Source organism: Lonchura striata, chromosome 28, assembly GCF_046129695.1.
Source record: "Lonchura striata isolate bLonStr1 chromosome 28, bLonStr1.mat, whole genome shotgun sequence".
Lineage (NCBI taxonomy): Eukaryota > Metazoa > Chordata > Aves > Passeriformes > Estrildidae > Lonchura > Lonchura striata.
In genome coordinates, this window is record NC_134630.1 from 7,548,253 (window position 1) to 7,568,082 (window position 19,830).

Genomic DNA, 19,830 nt, shown 5'->3' on the forward strand with positions numbered 1-19,830 from the left:
CCCGGGGGACGCGGGACCGGGCGATCGCCGTGCCCCCGTCCCGCCCGGGGTCACACCGGGGCTCGATCCCGCGGTTTCCCAGCGCTGGGAACGGCGGGAGCGGCTCCGCGTCCGTCTGTCCGTCCGTCCTCAGTCCCCTCCACCCCTCCCGCTGCCCCGGGAGGCTCCCGGGGCCTCACCGGGGGCGGAGCGGCCCGGGACGGTCCCGGACCGGAGGCAGGACGGGCCCGCCCCGGTGCCCGGTCCCGGTTCCCATTCCCGGAGCGGCGGCACGGAGGAGCCGGGGAGCGCGCACCCCCGGTTCTCCCGGTGCCGGTACCGGCCCCGCCATGCCCTCCGGGAACCGCAGCGAGCCCTGACGGCGCCGCCGCTCCCCGGGACCTTTCCGCTGCCACGGCCCGGTCGCTCCCGGGGCCGCTCCGCCGCCGGTACCGGCCGCGCTCCGCCCGGTGCTCAGCGTGAGCTGCCTCCTGCTCCGCCGCCTCCACGGCAGCCGCAGCACCGGGGCAGCCCGGGCCCGACCGGCCAGAGCCGCGGGGCACCGGGAACCGGGGCTCCAGGGACCGGGGCTCGGGAGAGGCGGGACCGGGACCGGAGGGACCGGGAGAGGCGGGACCGGGGCCGGAGGGACCGGGAGAGGCGGGACCGGGACTCGAGGGGCAGGACCGGGACCGGTGGGGCGGGACCGGGGCTCGGGAGCGGCGGGACCGGGGCCGGCGGGACCGGGGCCGGAGGGACCGGGGATGCTCGGAGGGGCCCGGCGGAACCGGGACCGGTCGGGCGGGACCGGGGCTCGGGAGGGACCGGAGATGCTCGGAGGGCTCCGGGGAAACCGGGACCGGGGATGCTCGGAGGGACAGAACCGGGAGTGGAGGGGCAGGACCGGGGCCGGAGGGACCGGGGATGCTCAGAGGGCTCCGGGGGAACCGGGACCGGTCGGGCGGGACCGGGGATGTTCGGAGGGGCGGGACCGGGACCGGAGAGGCGGGACCGGGGCTCGGGAGGGACCGGGGATGCTCGGAGGGCTCCGGGGGAAGCGGGACCGGGGATGCTCGGAGGGCTCCGGGGGAACCGGGGCCGGATGAAAAAGCAGCTCCGAGCTCCCAGGGCGACAGGAGAAACGCTGAAAACCTTTCAGAGGAATTTTCTTTTTTTTTTGGGAGGATTTTTTGGGGTTTTTTTCCTCCTTTTTATTCTCGTCCTCATTAAAACCAATCCCAGCAATTCCCCGGCACCAGCCGGGAACTGGAGAATTCCTCAAAAAAAGCTTTTGTGTGCTGAAATTCCAGATTTTCACACAAAATTCCCAAAGCAAAACCTCATTTGGGTTGGTTTTTTTTCTTGTTTTTTTGGGAATAAAAAAGCCTGGAAAAAAACTGGGAAGGTGAAACACAACCCACGGAAAAGAGGCCCAAAAAAAGCAGGATTTGGGATTTTTCCAGCTCTTTTTTCCCCTCTGGGAATTCAGGGGCTTCTCTACCTGTGCAGCCCCAGAGGTTTTTTCCCACTTCTTCCCAAGGTTGGGAAATTCAGGATGGAAAATCAGGAAGTGCCTGGAGGATTCTTGGATTGGGGGGTGATGGTGCTGTGGAAGGAAAAAGGAAAAGTCACACGCAGCAGGCTGGAAATGTGGGAAATTTGGGGTTTCCTTCCAAAATTCCCACTGCTGGTGGTGGTTGGGATAAGGGGTTTTTCCTGGGATTTGTGGCAAGAAAAGCAGGAATGCTGTCCTGGCTCCCTCCTTTCCCAGATTTCGGGTTCAGGAAAAGTGGGAATGCTGTCCTGGCTCCCTCCTTTCCCAGATTTCGGGTTCAGGAAAAGTGGGAATGCTGTCCTGGCTCCCTCCTTTCCCAGATTTCGGGTTCAGGAAAAGTGGGAATGCTGTCTTGGCTCAGCCCTTTCCCAAATTTCGGGTTCAGAAAAAGCAGGAATGCTGTCCTGGCTCATCCTGGCTCCCTCCTCTCCCAGATTTGGGGTTCAGGGATGCTCGGGAATTCCATCCCAGCTCCCTCCTCCCCGGATTCTGGGAATTCCGTCCCGGCTCCCTCCTCCCCGGATTCTGGGAATTCCGTCCCGGCTCCCTCCTCCCCGGATTCTGGGAATTCCGTCCCGGCTCCCTCCTCCCCGGATCTGGGAATTCCGCCCTGGCTCCCTGCTCCCCGGATTCTGGGAATTCCGGCCCGGCTCCCTCCTGCCCGGATTCTGGGAATTCCGTCCCGGCTCCCTCCTCTCCCGGATTCTGGGAATTCCGGCCCAGCTCCCTCCTGCCCGGATTCTGGGAATTCCGTCCCGGCTCCCTCCTCCCCGGATTCTGGGAATTCCGTCCCGGCTCCCTGCTCCCGGATTTGGGGAATTCCGGCCCGGCTCTCTCCTCTCCCGGATTCTGGGAATTCTGTCCCGGCTCCCTGCTCCCCGGATTCTGGGAATTCCGTCCCGGCTCCCTGCTCCCCGGATTCCGGGAATTCCGTCCCGGCTCCCTGCTCCCCAGATTCTGGGAATTCCGTCCCGGCTCCCTCCTCCCCAGATTCTGGGAATTCCGTCCCGGCTCCCTCCTCCCTGGATTCTGGGAATTCCGGCCCAGCTCCCTGCTCCCGGGTCCGGTACCTGCCCAGCCGCTCCCGGGTGGCGATGGAATTCCGGAGCAGGCTGTCGATGCTGCGGAAGCACACGCTGCTGTCCGCCATGCTCCTGACGGCGCTGCAAAGGCGGGAAAAGCGGGACAGGGACGGAGCTGGAATTCCCAGAGTTCGGCTGCTCCCCTCCCCGATCCCGGGAAACCTCGGGCCGGAGGAGCTTGGTGCTGTGGGAAGGTGGGGAACTCCCACCAAGGCCCCAAATTCCTGCCGGGTGTTCCCAAATCCCAGCTCTTCCCGGGATCCTGCTGTGCTTTCCAGACCAGAATTCCAGGAATTTCCCTCTCAAAGTGAAAATCCCAAATCCCAGTTCATTCCCAGGATCCCGCTGTGCTTTCCAGCCCGGAATTCCAGGAATTTCCCTCTCAAAGTGAAAATCCCAAATCCCAATTCATTCCCGGGATCCTGCTCTGTTTTCCAGCCCAGAATTCCAGGAATTTCCCTCTCAAAGTGAAAATCCCAAATCCCAATTCATTCCCAGGATTCTGCTCTGTTTTCCAGCCCAGAATTCCAGGAATTTCCCTCTCAAAGTGAAAATCCCAAATCCCACCTCTTCCCAACTCATTCCCGGGATCCCGCTGTGCTTTCCAGCCTGGAATTCCAGGAATTTCCCTTTCAAAGTGAAAATCCCAAATCCCAATTCATTCCCGGGATCCTGCTCTGTTTTCCAGCCTGGAATTCCAGGAATTTCCCTCTCAAAGTCAAATTCCTGCTAAGAACTCAAAGCTCATCCCAAATCCCAGCTCATTCCCTGGATTTTCCCACCCAAAATTCCAGGAATTCCCCTCCTCCCAGGGTGCAAATCCCAAACCCCAGCCTCCCCCCAGCCCCATTCCCGGCTCCCTGGCGCGTTTTCCAGCCCGGAATTCCGGGAATTCCGGGATCCCCAGACCTGCAGGCGTACTCCACGGTGTAGATGGCTCCCTGGCTCTGCTCCTCCCAGCTCTGCATGTCCGACTGCAGGGGGGAAAACAGGGATCAGGAAAACAGGGAAAACAGGGAAAACAGGGATCAGGGAAACAGGGAAAACAGGGAATAGGGAAACAGGGAATAGGGAAACAGGGATCAGGAAAACAGGGAAAACAGGGAATAGGGAAACAGGGAAAACAGGGATCAGGGAAACAGGGAAAACAGGGAAAACAGGGAATAGGGAAACAGGGAATAGGGAAACAGGGAAAACAGGGATCAGGAAAACAGGGAAAACAGGGAATAGGGAAAACAGGGAATAGGGAAACAGGGAAAACAGGGATCAGGAAAACAGGGAAAACAGGGGAAACAGGGATCAGGGAAACAGGGATCAGGGAAAACAGGGATCAGGGAAAACAGGGATCAGGGAAAACAGGGATCAGGGAAACAGGGAAAACAGGGATCAGGAAAACAGGGAAAACAGGGAATAGGGAAACAGGGAATAGGGAAACAGGGAAAACAGGGGAAACAGGGATCAGGGAAAACAGGGATCAGGGAAAACAGGGATCAGGGAAAACAGGGATCAGGGAAACAGGGATCAGGAAAACAGGGATCAGGAAAACAGGGAAAACAGGGAATAGGGAAACAGGGAATAGGGAAACAGGGATCAGGGAAACAGGGAAAACAGGGAAAACAGGGAATAGGGAAACAGGGAATAGGGAAACAGGGATCAGGGATCAGGGAAAACAGGGATCAGGGAAACGGGGAAAACAGGGAAAACAGGGATCAGGGAAAACAGGAATCAGGGAAACAGGGAAAACAGGGATCAGGGAAACAGGGAAAACAGGGAAAACAGGGATCAGGGAAACAGGGAAAACAGGGATCAGGGAAAACAGGGAAAACAGGGATCAGGGAAAACAGGGATCAGGGAAACAGGGAAAACAGGGAATAGGGAAACAGGGATCAGGGAAACAGGGAAAACAGGGAAAACAGGGATCAGGGAAAACGGGGATCGGGGGGGTCTCCATGGGAACGGGGGTCTGGGGAGGGAATTCCATCAAAAAGCGAAAGGAGCTTTATGAGAACGGTCAAACTTCCAGGGGAAGCAGGAAAGGGAAGGAAAGACCTGGAAAAGCCCCGGAATTCCCGGAATTCCCGGGATTCCCACCTTGTGCTGGGCCAGCTCGGGCAGGGAGCGGCGCACGTGCTCCTGCAGCCGGTACAGCGCCACCGAGGGCTCGTTGGCCAGCACGTACAGGCTCTCCGTGAACTTGTCTGTCACTGCAGGAAAAACGGGAAAAAATGGGAAAAAACGGGAATTAACAGTGGGAAGTATCCATAAAAATCCATAGGAACTCCCATGGCTGGGCCAGCGCCACCAAGGGCTCGTTGTGCAGCACGTACAGGCTCTCCGTGAACTTGTCTGTCACTGCGGGAAAAACGGGAAAAAACGGGAAAAAATGGGAAAAAACGGGAATTAACGGGGGGAAATATCCATAAAAATCCATAGGAACTCCCATGGCCGGGCCAGCGGCACCGAGGGCTCGTTGTGCAGCACGTACAGGCTCTCCGTGAACTTGTCTGTCACTGCGGGAAAAATGGGGAAAAATGGGAAAAAACGGGAATTAACGGGGGGAAATATCCATGAAAATCCACAAAAATCCATGGAAATAGCTCCTAGAAATCCCGGGAAATATCTCCTAGAAATCCACAGAAACCCATAAAAACCTCTACAGAAATCCAGAGAAACCCACAGAAATCTGTCCATGGATATTTATAGAAACATCTCCAGAGAAGTCCACAGAAATCCATGGAAATAGCTCCTAGAAATCCATGGAAACAGCTCCTAGAAATCCAGGGAAATAGCGCCTAGAAATCCAGTCCCGGTCCCGTTTTTCCCGCTCCATTCCCGGTTTTCCCCGCTCCATTCCCGGTTTTCCCGCTCCATTCCCGGTTTTTTCCCATTCCATTCCCGTTTTCCCCGCTCCATTCCCGGTTTTTCCCGCTCCATTCCCGGTTTTCCCGCTCCATTCCCGTTTTCCCCGCTCCATTCCCGTTTTCCCCGCTCCATTCCCGTTTTCCCGGCTCCATTCCCGGTTTTTCCCGCTCCATTCCCGTTTTCCCCGCTCCATTCCCGGTTTTCCCGCTCCATTCCCGGTTTTTTCCCATTCCATTCCCGTTTTCCCCGCTCCATTCCCGTTTTCCCCGCTCCATTCCCGTTTTTTCCCGCTCCATTCCCGTTTTCCCCGCTCCATTCCCGTTTTCCCCGCTCCATTCCCGTTTTCCCCGCTCCGTTCCCGGTTTTCCCGTTTTTCCCACCTTTCTTCACCTTCAGCTGCATCTCCGCTTCCTCCATCCCGCCCGCCGCCGCTTCCGCCTCCGCCACTTCCGCTTCCGCCGGCGCCCCCGGAAACCTCCCCGGGCAGAGAAAACAGCCCCGGCCGGAAACGCGGCTGCGGCGGCGGCGTTCCGCCCCCCCGAACCGGTGCCAGCCCCGCCCGAGTCCCCGTGGCACCGCGGGGACACCCGGTGGGTCCCGGTGTGCCTCCGGTTTGGGACAGCCCGTGCTCCCGGTGTCCCCCCGGTGTCCCGCGCCCGTCGCCCCCGGGCCGCCCTCACCGGAGGCGGGGCCGGGCCCGCCGGGCCCCCCGCGGGCGCAGGAACGGGAAGTGAGGGACGGGAACGGCCGGTGAGACCGGGACCGGGAACGGGAACGGGAATGGGAATGGGACCGGGAACGGGAACGGGAACGGGAACGGGAACGGGAACGGGAACGGGACCGGGAACGGGAACGGGAATGGGAACAGCGACCGGGAACGGGACCGGAACCGGGAACGGGAACGGGAACGGGAACGGGAACGGGAACGGGAAAGGGAACGGGAACCCCGGGAATGGGAACGGGAACGGGACCGGGAACGGGAACGAGAACGGGAACCCCGGGAATGGGAACGGGAACGGGACCGGGACCGGGAACGGGAATGGGAATGGGACCGGGACTGGGAACGGGACCCGGATCGGGAACGGGAACGGGAACCCCGGGAATGGGAACGGGACCGGGAACGAGAACGGGAATGGGAATGGGACCGGGACTGGGAACGGGACCCGGATCGGGAACGGGAACGGGAACGGGAACGGGACCGGGAACGGGAACCCCGGGAATGGGAACGGGAACGGGAACGGGAAAGGGAACGGGAACCCCGGGAATGGGAACGGGAACGGGACCGGGACCGGGAACGGGAACGGGAACCCCGGGAATGGGAACGAGACCGGGAACAAGAACGGGAATGGGAATGGGACCGGGACTGGGAACGGGACCCGGATCGGGAACGGGACCAGGAACGGGACCGGGACCGGGAACGGGACCGGGAACGGGAACGGGAACCCCGGGAATGGGAACGGGACCGGGAACGAGAATGGGAATGGGACCGGGAACGGGAACGGGAACGAGAATGGGAATGGGAACCCCGGGAACGGGACCGGGAACGGGAACAGGAACGGGAACGAGAATGGGAACCCCGGGAATGGGAACGGGAACGGGACCGGGAACGGGAACGGGAACCCCGGGAATTGGGATGGGGAAGACAAACGGGACCCCAGACCCGGTTCCCCTCCCCAGGTGACGGAGCCCTCGGGCCCCCCAAGCCCGGGACCCCGGATTGGGTTGGAAAAGCGGAACGGAACCGAGCGGAGCGGCGGCATGGGGGACCCGGCACTCCCGGGGCCGGGGGACGGTGAGCCGGGAATACCGGGATGAACCGGAGAGGGACGGGGTCATTCATCCCGGGAATACCGGGATGAACTGGAGAGGGACGGGGTCAGCCAGCCCGGGAATACCGGGATGAACCGGAGAGGGACGGGGTCAGCCAGCCCGGGAATACCGGGATAAACCGGGACGGGACGGGGTCAATCAGCCCGGGAATACCGGGATGAACCGGAGAGGGACGGGGTCAGCCAGCCCGGGAATACCGGGATGAACCGGGCGGGATCAGCCCAGGAATGACGGGATGAACCGGGATGGGATCAGCCAGCCCAGGAATACCGGGATGAACCGGGATGGATTCAGCCCGGGAATACCGGGATGAACCGGGATGGGGTCAGCCAGGCCAGGAATACCGGGATGAACCGGGATGGATTCAGCCCGGGAATACCGGGATGAACCGGAGCTGGGACGGGGTCAGCCCGGGAATGAACCGGAGCCAGGCGGGATCAGCCCAGGAATACCGGGATGAACCGGGATGGGGTCAGCCAGCCCGGGAATGCCGGGATGAACCGGAGCCGGGACCGGGTCAGCCACCCCGGGATACCGGGATGAACCGGAGCCGGGTGGGATCAGCCAGCCCAGGAATACCGGGATGAACCGGGACGGGGTCAGCCAGCCCGGGATGAACTGGAGCCGGGGATGAACCAGAGCCGGGTGGGATCAGCCAGCCCGGGATACCGGGATGAACCGGAGCCGGGACCGGGTCAGCCAGCCCGGGATACCGGGATGAACCGGAGCCGGGTGGGATCAGCCACCCCGGGATACCGGGATGAACCGGAGCCGGGACCGGGTCAGCCGGGCCGGGACACCCCGACCCCCGTGACCCCCGGCTGTCGGCTCGCAGGCGGAGCCGGGACCCCCCGGAACCCCTCGGCCGCTCCCGGGGATTCCCAGAGCCCCGGCGAGGCCCTGGACAGTGAGTGCGGCACAGGGGGGAAATCCCGGGATCCCCCGTCCCAAAAATCCCGGCACGGAGCCCCGGACGTGGCAAATCCCATCCCATCCCAATCCCAAAATTTGGTGTCTGCTCCTGCCAGCCCCGAGAGCTCCACGCTGGAGCTGGAGCTGGGAATTCTCATTTTTCCCAATAAAACCTCGGATCAGGGGCTTTGGGATTCCCAAAAAGAGCCTCAAACTGCTCCTTTAACATGGAAAATCAAATCCCAATCCCAAAATTTGGTGTCTGCCCCTGCCAGCCCCGAGAGCTCCACGCTGGAGCTGGAGATGGGAATTCTCATTTTTCCCAATAAAACCTCGGATCAGGGGCTGGAAACGCTTTGGGATTCCCAAAAAGAGCCTCAAACTGCTCCTTTAACATGGAAAATCCCATCCCAATCCCAAAATTTGGTGTCTGCTCCTGCCAGCCCTGGGAGCTCCACACTGGAGCTGGAGACGGGAATTCTCATTTTTCCCAATAAAACCTCGGATCAGGGGCTTTGGGATTCCCAAAAAGAGCCTCAAACTGCTCCTTTAACATGGAAAATCAAATCCCAATCCCAATCCCAAAATTTGGTGTCTGCCCCTGCCAGCCCCGGGAGCTCCACGCTGGAACTGGAGATGGGAATTCTCATTTTCCTTGGATTTTTCCCAATAAAACCCCGGCTCAGGGATTTGGGATTCCCAAGTGGAGCCCGTCGAGGATGGGCAGTAGGAGGAGGGACCTGGGTGCTGTGGGTTTTAATAAATAGAAAATAAACCTGAAATTAAGAGAGAATAACTAAATAGGTAGAGAATGGATAAAGATAAACCAGAAATTGATCAAGAGTGACCCCGAGTTAATTGAGAATAATCCAAATTAATGGAGAATAACCCAAATTAACTGGGAATAACCCAAAATTAATGGAGAATAACCCCAAATTAATGGAAATTAAGCCCAAATGAAGTGAGAATAACCCCAAATTGATGGAGAATAACCCCAAATTAACTGAGGACAACCCTGAATTAATTGAGAATAACCCCAAATTAATGGAGAATAACTCCAATTTAAGTGAGAATAACCCCAAATTAATGGACAATAACCCCAAATGAAGTGAGGATAACCCCAAACGGAGTGAGGCTAACCCCAAATTAACTGAGAATAACCCCAAATTAATTGAGAATAACCCCAAATGGAGTGAGAATAACCCCAAATGGAATGAGAATAACCTCAAATTAACTGAGGATAACCTCAAATGGAGTGAGAATAACCCCAAATTAATTGAGAATAACCCAAATTAACGGAGAATAACCCCAAATTCATGGAGAATAACCCCAAATTAACTGTGAGTAACCCAAATTAACTGGGAATAACCCCAAATTCATGGAGAATAACCCAAATGAACTGGGAATGACCCAAATGAACTGGGAATGACCCAAATGAACTGGGAATGACCCAAATGAAGTGGGAATGACCCAAATTAACTGGGAATGACCCAAGTGAAGTGGGAATGACCCAAATGAACTGGGAATGACCCAAGTGAAGTGGGAATGACCCAAAGGAGCGCGGCTGATTTTGGCTCCCGTGGCTGGCCCAGGTTTCCCCCTGAAGCATTCCAACACCCTGACCAACAGGCAGCGAGGCAACGAGGTGTCAGCGCTGCCCGCCACGCTGGACAGTGAGTGCCACCCGTGGGGACACCCGTGGGGACACCCGTGGGGACACCCGTGGGCATGGGGACACCCGTGGGGACACCTGTGGGGACACCCGTGGGCATGGGGACACCCGTGGGGACACCCATGGGGACACCCGTGGGGACAGGGACACCCGTGGGGACACCCGTGGGGACACCCGTGGGCATGGGGACACCCGTGGGGACACCCGTGGGGACAGGGGACACCCGTGGGGACACCCGTGGGGACACCCGTGGGGACAGGGGACACCCGTGGGGACACCCGTGGGGACACCCGTGGGGACAGGGACACCCGTGGGGACACCCCTGGGCATGGGGACACCCCTGGGGACACCCGTGGGAACACCCGTGGGCATGGGGACACCCGTGGGGACACCCGTGGGGACAGGGACACCCGTGGGGACACCCGTGGGGACAGGGGACAGCAGGAGAGGGGACACAAGAGGGGCTGGGACCACCCTGGGATTTTGGGGACAGCAGGGGATGGGGTGGGGTTCACTGCTCCATTTGGGGACAGCAGAGGAGGGATTGGGGTCACCCGGGATTTTGGGGAGAGCAGGAGAGGGGTTGGGATCACCCCGGGATTTTGGGGACAGCAGGGCAGGGGGCTGGTGGAACCCTGGGATTTTGGGAGCAGCTCCCACCCACCAAATTTTCATGGATTTATTTTTCCCTGATGGATTTTGTCCCTTGCAGCGCTGCCCAAGGGGACATGGGGACAGCAGGGGATGGGGTTGGGGTCACCCCGGGATTTTGGGGACAGCAGGGGATGGGGTTGGGGTCACCCCATGATTTTGGGGACAGCAGGGGACAGGGTTGGGGTCACCCTGGGGCAGCTGCCACCCCCAGATTTTCAGGGAATTGCTTTTCCTGATGGATTGTGCCCCTGCAGCGCTGCCCAAGGGGACAGGGGGACAGCAGGGGACGGAGTTGGGGTCACCCCGGGATTTTGGGGACAGCAGGGGAGGGGTTGGGGTCACTGCTGGATTTTGGGGACAGCAGGGGACGGAGTTGGGGTCACCCCGGGATTTTGGGGACAGCAGGGGAGGGGTTGGGGTCACCCCGGGATTTTGGGGGCAGCAGGGGAGGGGTTGGGGTCACTGCTGGATTTTGGGGACAGCTGCCACCCCCAGATTTTCAGGGAATTGTTTTCCTGACGGATTGTGCCCCTGCAGCGCTGTCCATCCACCAGCTGGCTGCCCAGGGGGAGCTGATCCAGCTGAAGGAGCACCTGAGGAAAGGTTGGTGTCCCTTTGGCCCTGCCAGGACCTGCCAGGTCCTCTCCGTGCCCTCTCACTCGGTTTCCACTCGCTGGAATTGTGGTTTGCTTCCATTTCTGTGGAGATTTCTCGGAAAAATCCTCCGGAATCCCCAGTTCCAGCAGCCAGCAGCTGGCTGAGGAGGCCTCGCAGCCCTTACTGGTGGGACTGGTGGGACTGGGAGCACGGGGGGGCTGACCCGGCTCTGTCCCCCCACCCAGGTGAGAATTTGGTGAACAAACCCGACGAGAGGGGCTTCACCCCCCTGATCTGGGCCGCGGCCTTCGGGGAGATCGAGACCGTGCGGCACCTCCTGGACTGGGTGAGGCCCGGGGCTCCCCGGGTGGCCTGGGCCTGTCCCGGGTCTGTCCTGGGTGTGGGGTCTGTCCTGAGTCTGTCCCGGGTCTGTCCTGGGTGTGGGGTCTGTCCCGAGTCTGTCCCGAGTCTGTCCCGGGTCTGTCCCGGGTCTGGGGTCTGTCCTGGGGTCTGTCCCGGGTCTGGGGTCTGTCCTGGGGGTCTGTCCTGGCTGTGGGGTCTGTCCTGGGTCTGGGGTCTGTCCCAGGTCTGGCCTGGGGTCTGTCCTGGGCCTGTCCCGGGTCTGGGGTCTGTCCCGAGTCTGTCCCGGGCCTGTCCCAGGTCTGTCCTGGGTGTGGGGCCTGCCCTGGGTCTGTCCCGGGTCTGGGGTCTGTCTCCAGGGCAGTGTCACCCCTGTCCCTGTCCCCCTGTCCCTTTCCCCCATCCCTGTCCCTGTCCCCTGTCCCTGTCCCCAGGGTGTCCCTGTCCCCTGTCCCTGTCCTGTCCCCCATCCCTGTCCCTGTCCTGTCCCCTGTCACCTCGGTCCCCGCAGGGCGCGGACCCGCACGCGCTGGCCAAGGAGCGCGAGAGCGCGCTGGCGCTGGCCAGCATGGGCGGCTACACCGACATCGTCACCCTGCTGCTGGACAGGGACGTGGACATCAACACCTACGACTGGGTGGGTGCCACCCGGGACAGGACGGGCACGGGGACACGGGGACAGGGACAGGGGGACAGGGACAGGGGGGACAGGGGGACACAGGGGACAGGGGGGACATGAGGACAAGTGTCCCCAGTGCTGCCAGCATGGCCAGGGGACACCAGCCTGGAATTGGGAGGCTGGAGGGGATCCCAGTCTGGAGCTGGGAGAGGCTGAAGGGGACCCCAGTCTGTAACTGGGAGGTTGAAGGGGATCCCAGTCTGTAATTGGGAGGTTGAAGGGGATCCCAGTCTGGAACTGGGAGGCTGGAGGGGATCCCAGTCTGGAACTGGGAGGCTGGACGGGATCCCAGTCTGTAACTGGGAGGTTGGAGGGGACCCCAGTCTGTAATTGGGAGGTTGAAGGGGATCCCAGTCTGGAACTGGGAGGTTGGAGGGGATCCCAGTCTGGAACTGGGAGGTTGGAGGGGATCCCAGTCTGGAACTGGGAGGCTGAAGGGGACCCCAGCGGGTCGGGGAGCCCCCAGGGACCCCCGGGGGCAGCAGGAGCCGGGCCTGACCCTCCCCTGCCCTGTCCCCACAGAACGGGGGCACCCCCCTGCTCTACGCCGTGCGCGGGAACCACGTCAAGTGCGTGGAGGCTCTCCTGGGTAAGGGAACATCCCAAAATCCTGCTGCTGGGTAAGGGAAAATCCCAAAATCCTGCTCCTGGGTAAGGGAACATCCCAAAATCCTGCTCCGGGGTAAGGGAACATCCCAAAATCCTGCTGCTGGGTAAGGGAAAATCCCCAAATCCCGCTCCCGGGTAAGGGAACATCCCAAAATCCTGCTCCGGGGTAAGGGAACATCCCAAAATCCCGCTCCGGGGTAAGGGAACATCCCAAAATTCTGCTCCTGGGTAAGGGAAAATCCCCAAATCCCGCTCCCGGGTAAGGGAACATCCCAAAATCCTGCTCCTGGGTAAGGGAAAATCCACAAATCCCGCTCCCGGGTAAGGGAAAATCCCCAAATCCCACTCCCGGGTAAGGGAAAATCCCCAAATCCCACTCCCGGGTAAGGGAAAATCCCCAAATCCTGCTCCTGGGTAAGGGAAAATCCACGAATCCCGCTCCTGGGTAAGGAAAAATCCCAAAATCCTGCTCCCGGGTAAGGGAAAATCCCCAAATCCCACTCCCAGGTAAGGGAAAATCCCCAAATCCCGCTCCCGGGAAACGAAAAATCCTAAAATCCTGCTCCCGGGTAAGGGAAAATCCCCAAATCCTGCTCCCGGGTAAGGGAAAATCCCAAAATCCGGGGGTCCCCGTTCCCCCCGGCAGCCCCCATTGCCCATTGGGGGACAGCTCCGGGGGTCCCCATTATCCCGGGGCAGTTCTGGGGGTCCCTGTGCCCCCCAAAGCCCCCATTTCCCACCCCAGGGCACAGCTTTGGGGGTCCCCATTCCCCCGGGGCAGTTCTGGGGGTCCCCGAGCCCCCCAAAGCCCCCATTTCCCACCCCAGGGCACAGCTTTGGGGGTCCCCATTCCCCTGGGGCAGTTCTGGGGGTCCCCATTCCCCTGGGGCAGTTCTGGGGGTCCCCGAGCCCCCCAAAGCCCCCATTGCCCACCCCGGGGCAGTTCTGGGGGTCCCCGAGCCCCCTCACCCCCGCTGCCCCCCAGCTTGCGGTGCCGACCTGACGGAGGAGGCAGATTCGGGGTACACCCCCATGGACCTGGCCGTGGCCCTGGGACACAAGAAAGGCAAGTGTCCCCCTCCGAAAATGGGGTTTGCCCCCCGAAAATGGGGTTTGCCCTCCGAAAATGGGGTTTGCCCTCCGAAAATCGGGTTTGCCCCCCAAAAAATGGGGTTTGCCCCCCGAAAATGGAGTTTGCCCTCCGAAAATGGGGTTTGCCCCCCCAAAAATGGGGTTTGCCCTCAGAAAAATGGGATTTTCCCCTCAGAAATCAGGGGTTTCCCCTCAGAAAAATGGGATTTTCCCCCTCAGAAAAATGGGATTTTCCCCTTCAGAAATCAGGGGTTTCCCCTCATAAAAATGGGATTTCCCCTCAGAAAACAGGGGTTTCCCTCAGAAAACAGGTATTTTCCCCACAGGAAACCAGGATTTTCCCCCTCAGAAAACAAGGATTTCTCCTCAGAAAATGGGTATTTCCCTCAGAAAGTAAGGGTTTCCCTCAGGAAACTAGGACTTTTCCCTCAGAAAAATGGGATTTTCCCCCTCAGAAAAAATGTTTTTTTCCCCCTCATCAAAAATGGGATTTCCCTCAGGAAGCAGGGATTTTCCCCTCAGAAAAATGGGATTTTCCCCATCAGAAAACAAGGGCTTTCCTCAGAAAACAGAGATTTTCCCCTCAGAAAAATTGGATTTTGCCCTCAGAAAAATGCGATTTTCCCCCTCAGGAAAAATGGGATTTCCCCCTCAGAAAAATGGAATTTTCCCCCTCAGAAAACAAGGATTTCTCCTCAGAAAACGGGCATTTCCCTCAGAAAACCAGGGGTTTCCCTCAGAAAGTAAGGGTTTCCCTAAGGAAGCAGGGATTTTGCCTCAGAAAACATGGGTTTCCCTCAGAAAACTGGGATTTTTCCCTCCGAAAATGGGTTTTTTCCCTCAGAAAATGAGATTTTTCCCTCAGGAAATGGGACTTTTCCCTCAGGAAACGATGCCCAGCTCCTTCCCAGAGCAGCCTCCTGAACCCTGCTCTCCTCCCTCAGTCCAGCAGGTGATCGAGAACCACATCCTGAAGCTGTTCCGCAACAAGAGGAAGAAGAAATGAGCAGACCTGGAGAAATCCGGAATTTCTGCTTCCGTGATCCCACCCCCATGGCTGCCATGCCGAAAATCCAGGGATGCTCATTCCTGCCCATCAGAAATGAACTTTAATTGCAATTAAACTCTGCGGAGCCCTGACTGCTGCCTCAGCCCATCCTCATCCCGGATTTTGGGCAGCCACAAGTCAAAATTTCCCCTCAGTATCCTGGAATTCCTGCCCATAAAGCTGGAAAATCCTGAGGATTCTGGCAGGTGGGAATCTCAATTTTTGGGCAACAAGGAGTCAAAATTTCCCCTCGGCATTGAAATTCCTGCCCAGAGCTGTCCCTTCTGGAAAATCCTGCAGGATTCTGGCACATGGAAATCTCAGTTTTTGGGCAGCCACCAGCCAAAATTCCCCCTCAGCTTTGTGGAATTCCCACCCAGAGCTGTCCCTTCACCTCCCATAAAGCTGGAAAATCCTGCAGGATTCTGGCAGGTGGGAATTTCAGGTTTTGGGCAACAAGGAGTCAAAATTTCCCCTCAGCTTTGTGGAATTCCCATCCAGAGCTGTCCCTTCACAAAGGGAAGTTCCCATAAAGCTGCCACAGCCAGGAGGAAAAATCCTGCAGGATTCTGGCAGGTGGGAATCTCAGGTTTTGGGCAACAAGGAGTCAAAATTCCCCCTCAGCATTATGAAATTCCCACCCAGAGCTGTCCCTTCTGGAGAATCCTGCAGGATTCTGGTACGTCGGAATCTCAGGTTTTGGGCACCAAGGAGTCAAAATTCCCCCTCAGCATTATGAAATTCCCACCTGGAGCTGTCCCTTCTGGAGAATCCTGCAGGATTCTGGTACGTCGGAATCTCAGGTTTTGGGCACCAAGGAGTCAAAATTTCCCCTCAGCATTATGAAATTCCCACCCGGAGCTGTCCCTTCTGGAGAATCCTGCAGGATTCTGGTGCTGCCGTCCCAAGCAGCTCAGGAGGTGACAGCACACCAGGGGACACTTCTCCTCTGCCCTGAAGCCAAACCCCTGAGGGCTCATTCCAGGAAAAGAAGCAGGAATGCCTTTTATTGATCCCATTCCACACCCGAGGTGTCCCCGGGGGTTTTCGGAGCCCCCCGAGGTGGGCACAGCCCCGGGGTCCCCCTAGAGCCTCTCCCCCAGCACCCCCAGGTGATAAACCACCACCCTCCCGAAGAAATCCGTGCTGCTCCCGAAGGTGATCTTCAGCTTGTCCAGCACCGTCTCCTCCACCTGGAACTGCTGCAGCTCCCGGTCAAGGAGCAACGCTGGGGTCGGCATGTGGGGGTCACACCCCCTGCTCTGCTCGGCAGCAAAGCCCCCCAAAAAACCCCCAAATTCCGCCTTGTCCCCAGCACCATCCCGGGAAAGGATATCTGCATGGCGTGGCTGTCCTGCGGGTACAGCTCGGATATTTTCACCAGCTCCTCTCCGGTTCTGCAGCCTGGGCAGGGCGAGGGGGGAGCCTCAGGTGCTGCCAGGAGCCTCCCAAAATCTTCCCTGGCACCCAGAGGCTCCCAGCCCCTCTTTATTCACTCACAGAGCTGCTCCAGGTGCTCCCAGGTGTGTCCCAAAATCTTCCCTGGCACCCAGAGGATCCCAGCCCCTCTTTATTCACCCTCAGAGCCTCTCCAGGTGCTCCCAGGAGCCTCCCAAAATCTTCCCTGGCACCCAAAGGCTCCCAGCCCCTCTTTATTCACTCACAGAGCTGCTCCAGGTGCTGTCCCAGAATCTTCTCCCACTCCCACCAGCTCTTAATTCCCCCACAGACCCTCTCCAGGTGCTGTCCCAAAATTTTCTCTGGCTCCCACCAGCACCCAAAGGCTCCCAGCCCATCTTTATTCACACAGAGCCTCTCCAGGTGCTGTCCCAAAATCTTCCCTGGTTCCCACCAGCTTCCAGCCCCTCTTTATTCACTCACAGAGCTGCTCCAGGTGCTCCCAGGTGTGTCCCAAAATTTTCTCTGGCACCCAGAGGCTCCCACCCCTCTATTCACCCACGGAGCTGCTCCAGATGCTGTCCCAAAATCTTCCCCCATTCCCACCAGCTCCCAGCCCCTCTTTATTCACCCTCAGAGCCTCTCCAGGTGCTGCCAGGAGCCTCCCAAAATCTTCCCTGGCACCCAGAGGCTCCCAGCCCCTCTTTATTCACTCACGGAGCTGCTCCAGGTGCTCCCAGGTGCTGTCCCAAAATCTTCCCCCACTCGCACCAGCTCTTAATTCACCCTCAGAGCCTCTCCAGGTGCTGTCCCAAAATTTTCTCTGGCTCCCACCAGCACCCAAAGGCTCCCAGCCTTCTTTATTCACCCACAGAGCTGCTCCAGGTGCTGTCCCAAAATCTTCCCCCACTCTCACCATCTCCCAGCCCCTCTTTATTCATCCATGGAGCTGCTCCAGGTTCTCCCAGGTGCTTTCCCAAAATCTTCCCTGGCACCCAGAGGATCCCAGCCCCTCTTTATTCACCCACAGACCCTCTCCAGGTGCTGTCCCAAAATTTTCTCTGGCTCCCACCAGCACCCAAAGGCTCCCAGCCCCTCTTTATTCACACAGAGCCTCTCCAGGTGCTGTCCCAAAATCTTCCCTGGTTCCCACCAGCTTCCAGCCCCTCTTTATTCACTCACAGAGCTGCTCCAGGTGCTCCCAGGTGTGTCCCAAAATCTTCCCTGGCACCCAGAGGCTCCCATTCCCTCTTTATTCACTCACAGAGCTGCTCCAGGTGCTCCCAGGTGTGTCCCAAAATCTTCCCTGGCACCCAGAGGCTCCCATTCCCTCTTTATTCCCCCTCAGAGCCTCTCCAGGTGCTCCCGAGCCCTCCTGGCCTTTGGGACTGGCTGACCAATCTCCCTGAGCCTCCCTCTCCCCCCGCAGGATGCAGGTGTGGGTAAACTGAGGCAGGAGCCACGCTCACCTTCCAGCGTGCAGAGCCGGCTGGAGAATCCCCCCTGGAACTGGACGTGGAGCTGGGAGACCCTGACAGGCTGGGGGAAGTCCAGGGTGACCCACTGGGCTGTGCCCTGGTGGGGACAGCAGTGTCAGGGGCAGGGTGGGGCGGGGGTCCCCGGGGGCACGGGGGGCGCAGGGGGTCCCCGGTGTCACAGGGGTCCCCGGTGTCACGGGGGGTCCCCGCTGTGTCCCCGTGGTGTCCCCGACCTGGTCCGAGTTCCAGCAGGTCTCCTCGCTGCCATCGAACAGGTTCTGCTTCCCGAAGTGCTTCACGTCCCGGTTCAGCACGGAGCTGACCCTGCGGGGACACGGGGACAGTGCCGGGACAGCGGGGACAGTGCCGGGGATAGCGGAGACAGTACCGGGGACAGTGCCGGGGACACGGGGACAGTACCGGGGACAGAAGGGACAGTGTCAGGACAGCGGGGACAGTGCCGGGGACAGGCGGAGGGGCCGGGGACATTACCGGGGACAGTGGCGGGACAGAGGGGACAGTGCTGGGACAGGCGGAGGGACCGGGGACAGTACCGGGGACACGGGGACAGTACCGGGGACAGGCGGAGGGACCGGGGACATTACCGGGGACACGGGGACAGTACCGGGGACAGGCGGAGGGACCGGGGACATTACCGGGGACACGGGGACAGTACCGGGGACAGGCGGAGGGACCGGCACTCACCGCGTGGCCGTGCGGGCACACACCAGGGGCTCCAGGGGCATCGCTGCCTGCGGACAGGGGACAGACAGGGGACATGGTGGGGACAGCCCAGCAGGGCTGGGGACACCAAAAATGGGGCTGGGGACACCCGAAACGGGACTGGGGACACCAAAAATGGGGCTGGGGACACAAAAATGGGGCTGGGGACACCCCAAACAGGGCTGGGGACACCAAAAACGGGACTGGGGACACCCCAAACAGGGCTGGGGACACCAAAAATGGGGCTGGGGACACCCCAAATAGGGCTGGGGACACCCGAAACGGGACTGGGGACACCAAAAATGGGGCTGGGGACACCAAAAACGGGGCTGGGGACACCAAAAATGGGGCTGGGGACACCCCAAACAGGGCTGGGGACACCCCAAACGGGGCTGGGGACACCCGGAACGGGACTGGGGACACCAAAAATGGGCCTGGGGACACCCCAACAGGGCTGGGGACACCCGAAACGGGGCTGGGTACACCAAAAACGGGACTGGGGACACCCGAAACGGGACTGGGGACACCAAAAACGGGACTGGGGACACCAAAAACGGGACTGGGGACACCCCAAACGGGGCTGGGGACACCCCAACAGGGCTGGGGACACCCCAAACGGGACTGGGGACACCCCAAACGGGGCTGGGGACACCAAAAATGGGCCTGGGGACACCCAAAGCAGCACTGGGGACCCTCGGACAGTGCTGGGGACACCTGGGCAGGAATGGGGACCCTCGGTTCGCACCGGGGACCCTCGGTTCGCACCGGGGACCCTCGGACACCCCCGGGCGCCACCGGACAGCGCTGGGGACCCAGGCGACCCCCGGGCAGCCCCGGGGACCCCCGGGGGCTCCTCCCCGGTCCCCTCCCGGTCCCGCCGGTGCCGCCCCTCGCTCACCGCCCGCCGCAGGAAGAGGCGGAGCCGCCGCCCCGCTCCCGGTGTCCGGTACCGCCCCCGGCACCGCGGGAGCTCCGCGTGCCCCGGCGCCCCCCTCCCACCGTGTTCGCCCCCCTGCGAACGCCTCACCCGGTACCGGTGTCGGGTACCGCCCCCCGGTACCGCTTCCCGGTACCGCCCCCCGGTACGGGAGTCCGGTACAGCCCCCCCCGGTACCGCCCCCCCCGGTACCGCTTCCCGGTACAGCCCCCCCCGGTACCGCCCCCGGTACCGCTTCCCGGTACCGCCCCCCGGTACGGGAGTCCGGTACAGCCCCCGGTACCGCCCCCCCCGGTACCGCCCCCCGGTACCGCCCCCCGGTACGGGTGTCCGGTACAGCCCCCCCCGGTACCGCCCCCCCCA

The 19,830-nt window shown here is 60.3% G+C and overlaps 3 protein-coding genes across 3 annotated transcripts; 1 reads left to right on the top strand and 2 right to left on the bottom strand.

Moving 5' to 3' along the window:
* Positions 1-1,322: 1,322 nt before the first annotated feature.
* On the bottom strand, positions 1,323-5,940 carry BORCS8 (BLOC-1 related complex subunit 8). Its single transcript, XM_077788875.1, has 5 exons — positions 5,859-5,940; positions 4,708-4,820; positions 3,526-3,590; positions 2,605-2,697; positions 1,323-1,585 (listed from the first exon to the last, which is right to left on the bottom strand). Exons 1-5 carry the CDS (start codon positions 5,893-5,895, stop codon positions 1,543-1,545), a joined length of 351 nt encoding a protein of 116 aa, XP_077645001.1. The 5' UTR covers positions 5,896-5,940; the 3' UTR covers positions 1,323-1,542.
* Positions 5,935-15,023, top strand: RFXANK (regulatory factor X associated ankyrin containing protein). The gene is made up of 10 exons (XM_077788874.1): positions 5,935-6,228; positions 7,156-7,270; positions 8,144-8,215; positions 9,813-9,893; positions 11,084-11,149; positions 11,389-11,489; positions 12,015-12,140; positions 12,705-12,771; positions 13,777-13,857; positions 14,828-15,023. The coding sequence occupies exons 2-10, from the start codon at positions 7,237-7,239 to the stop codon at positions 14,887-14,889; spliced, it is 690 nt and encodes a 229-aa protein (XP_077645000.1). The 5' UTR covers positions 5,935-6,228; positions 7,156-7,236; the 3' UTR covers positions 14,890-15,023.
* An 887-nt stretch (positions 15,024-15,910) lies between these two features.
* Positions 15,911-19,513, bottom strand: NR2C2AP (nuclear receptor 2C2 associated protein). The gene is made up of 6 exons (XM_077788876.1): positions 19,429-19,513; positions 18,513-18,559; positions 18,041-18,131; positions 17,799-17,904; positions 16,250-16,335; positions 15,911-16,133 (listed from the first exon to the last, which is right to left on the bottom strand). Exons 2-6 carry the CDS (start codon positions 18,551-18,553, stop codon positions 16,017-16,019), a joined length of 441 nt encoding a protein of 146 aa, XP_077645002.1. The 5' UTR covers positions 18,554-18,559; positions 19,429-19,513; the 3' UTR covers positions 15,911-16,016.
* Between the last annotated feature and the right edge of the window lie 317 nt (positions 19,514-19,830).

What these genes read in the sequence shown, in the direction of transcription:
- BORCS8 (XM_077788875.1), bottom strand. Translation starts at nt 5,895, where the DNA reads ATGGAGGAAGCGGAGATGCAGCTGAAGGTGAAGAAAG. An exon ending in GCAGCTGAAGGTGAAGAAAG is followed by an intron (nt 4,821 to 5,858) that starts GTGGGAAAAACG and finishes TTTTTCCTGCAG; the next exon opens with TGACAGACAAGTTCACGGAG. An exon ending in CCGAGCTGGCCCAGCACAAG is followed by an intron (nt 3,591 to 4,707) that starts GTGGGAATCCCG and finishes TCCCCCCTGCAG; the next exon opens with TCGGACATGCAGAGCTGGGA.
- RFXANK (XM_077788874.1), top strand. Translation starts at nt 7,237, where the DNA reads ATGGGGGACCCGGCACTCCCGGGGCCGGGGGACG. An exon ending in GAAGGAGCACCTGAGGAAAG is followed by an intron (nt 11,150 to 11,388) that starts GTTGGTGTCCCT and finishes CCCCCCACCCAG; the next exon opens with GTGAGAATTTGGTGAACAAA. An exon ending in GGCCCTGGGACACAAGAAAG is followed by an intron (nt 13,858 to 14,827) that starts GCAAGTGTCCCC and finishes CTCCTCCCTCAG; the next exon opens with TCCAGCAGGTGATCGAGAAC.
- NR2C2AP (XM_077788876.1), bottom strand. Translation starts at nt 18,553, where the DNA reads ATGCCCCTGGAGCCCCTGGTGTGTGCCCGCACGGCCACGCG. An exon ending in CCGGCTCTGCACGCTGGAAG is followed by an intron (nt 16,336 to 17,798) that starts GTGAGCGTGGCT and finishes CGCCCTGCCCAG; the next exon opens with GCTGCAGAACCGGAGAGGAG. An exon ending in AGATATCCTTTCCCGGGATG is followed by an intron (nt 16,134 to 16,249) that starts GTGCTGGGGACA and finishes CGGGAGCTGCAG; the next exon opens with CAGTTCCAGGTGGAGGAGAC.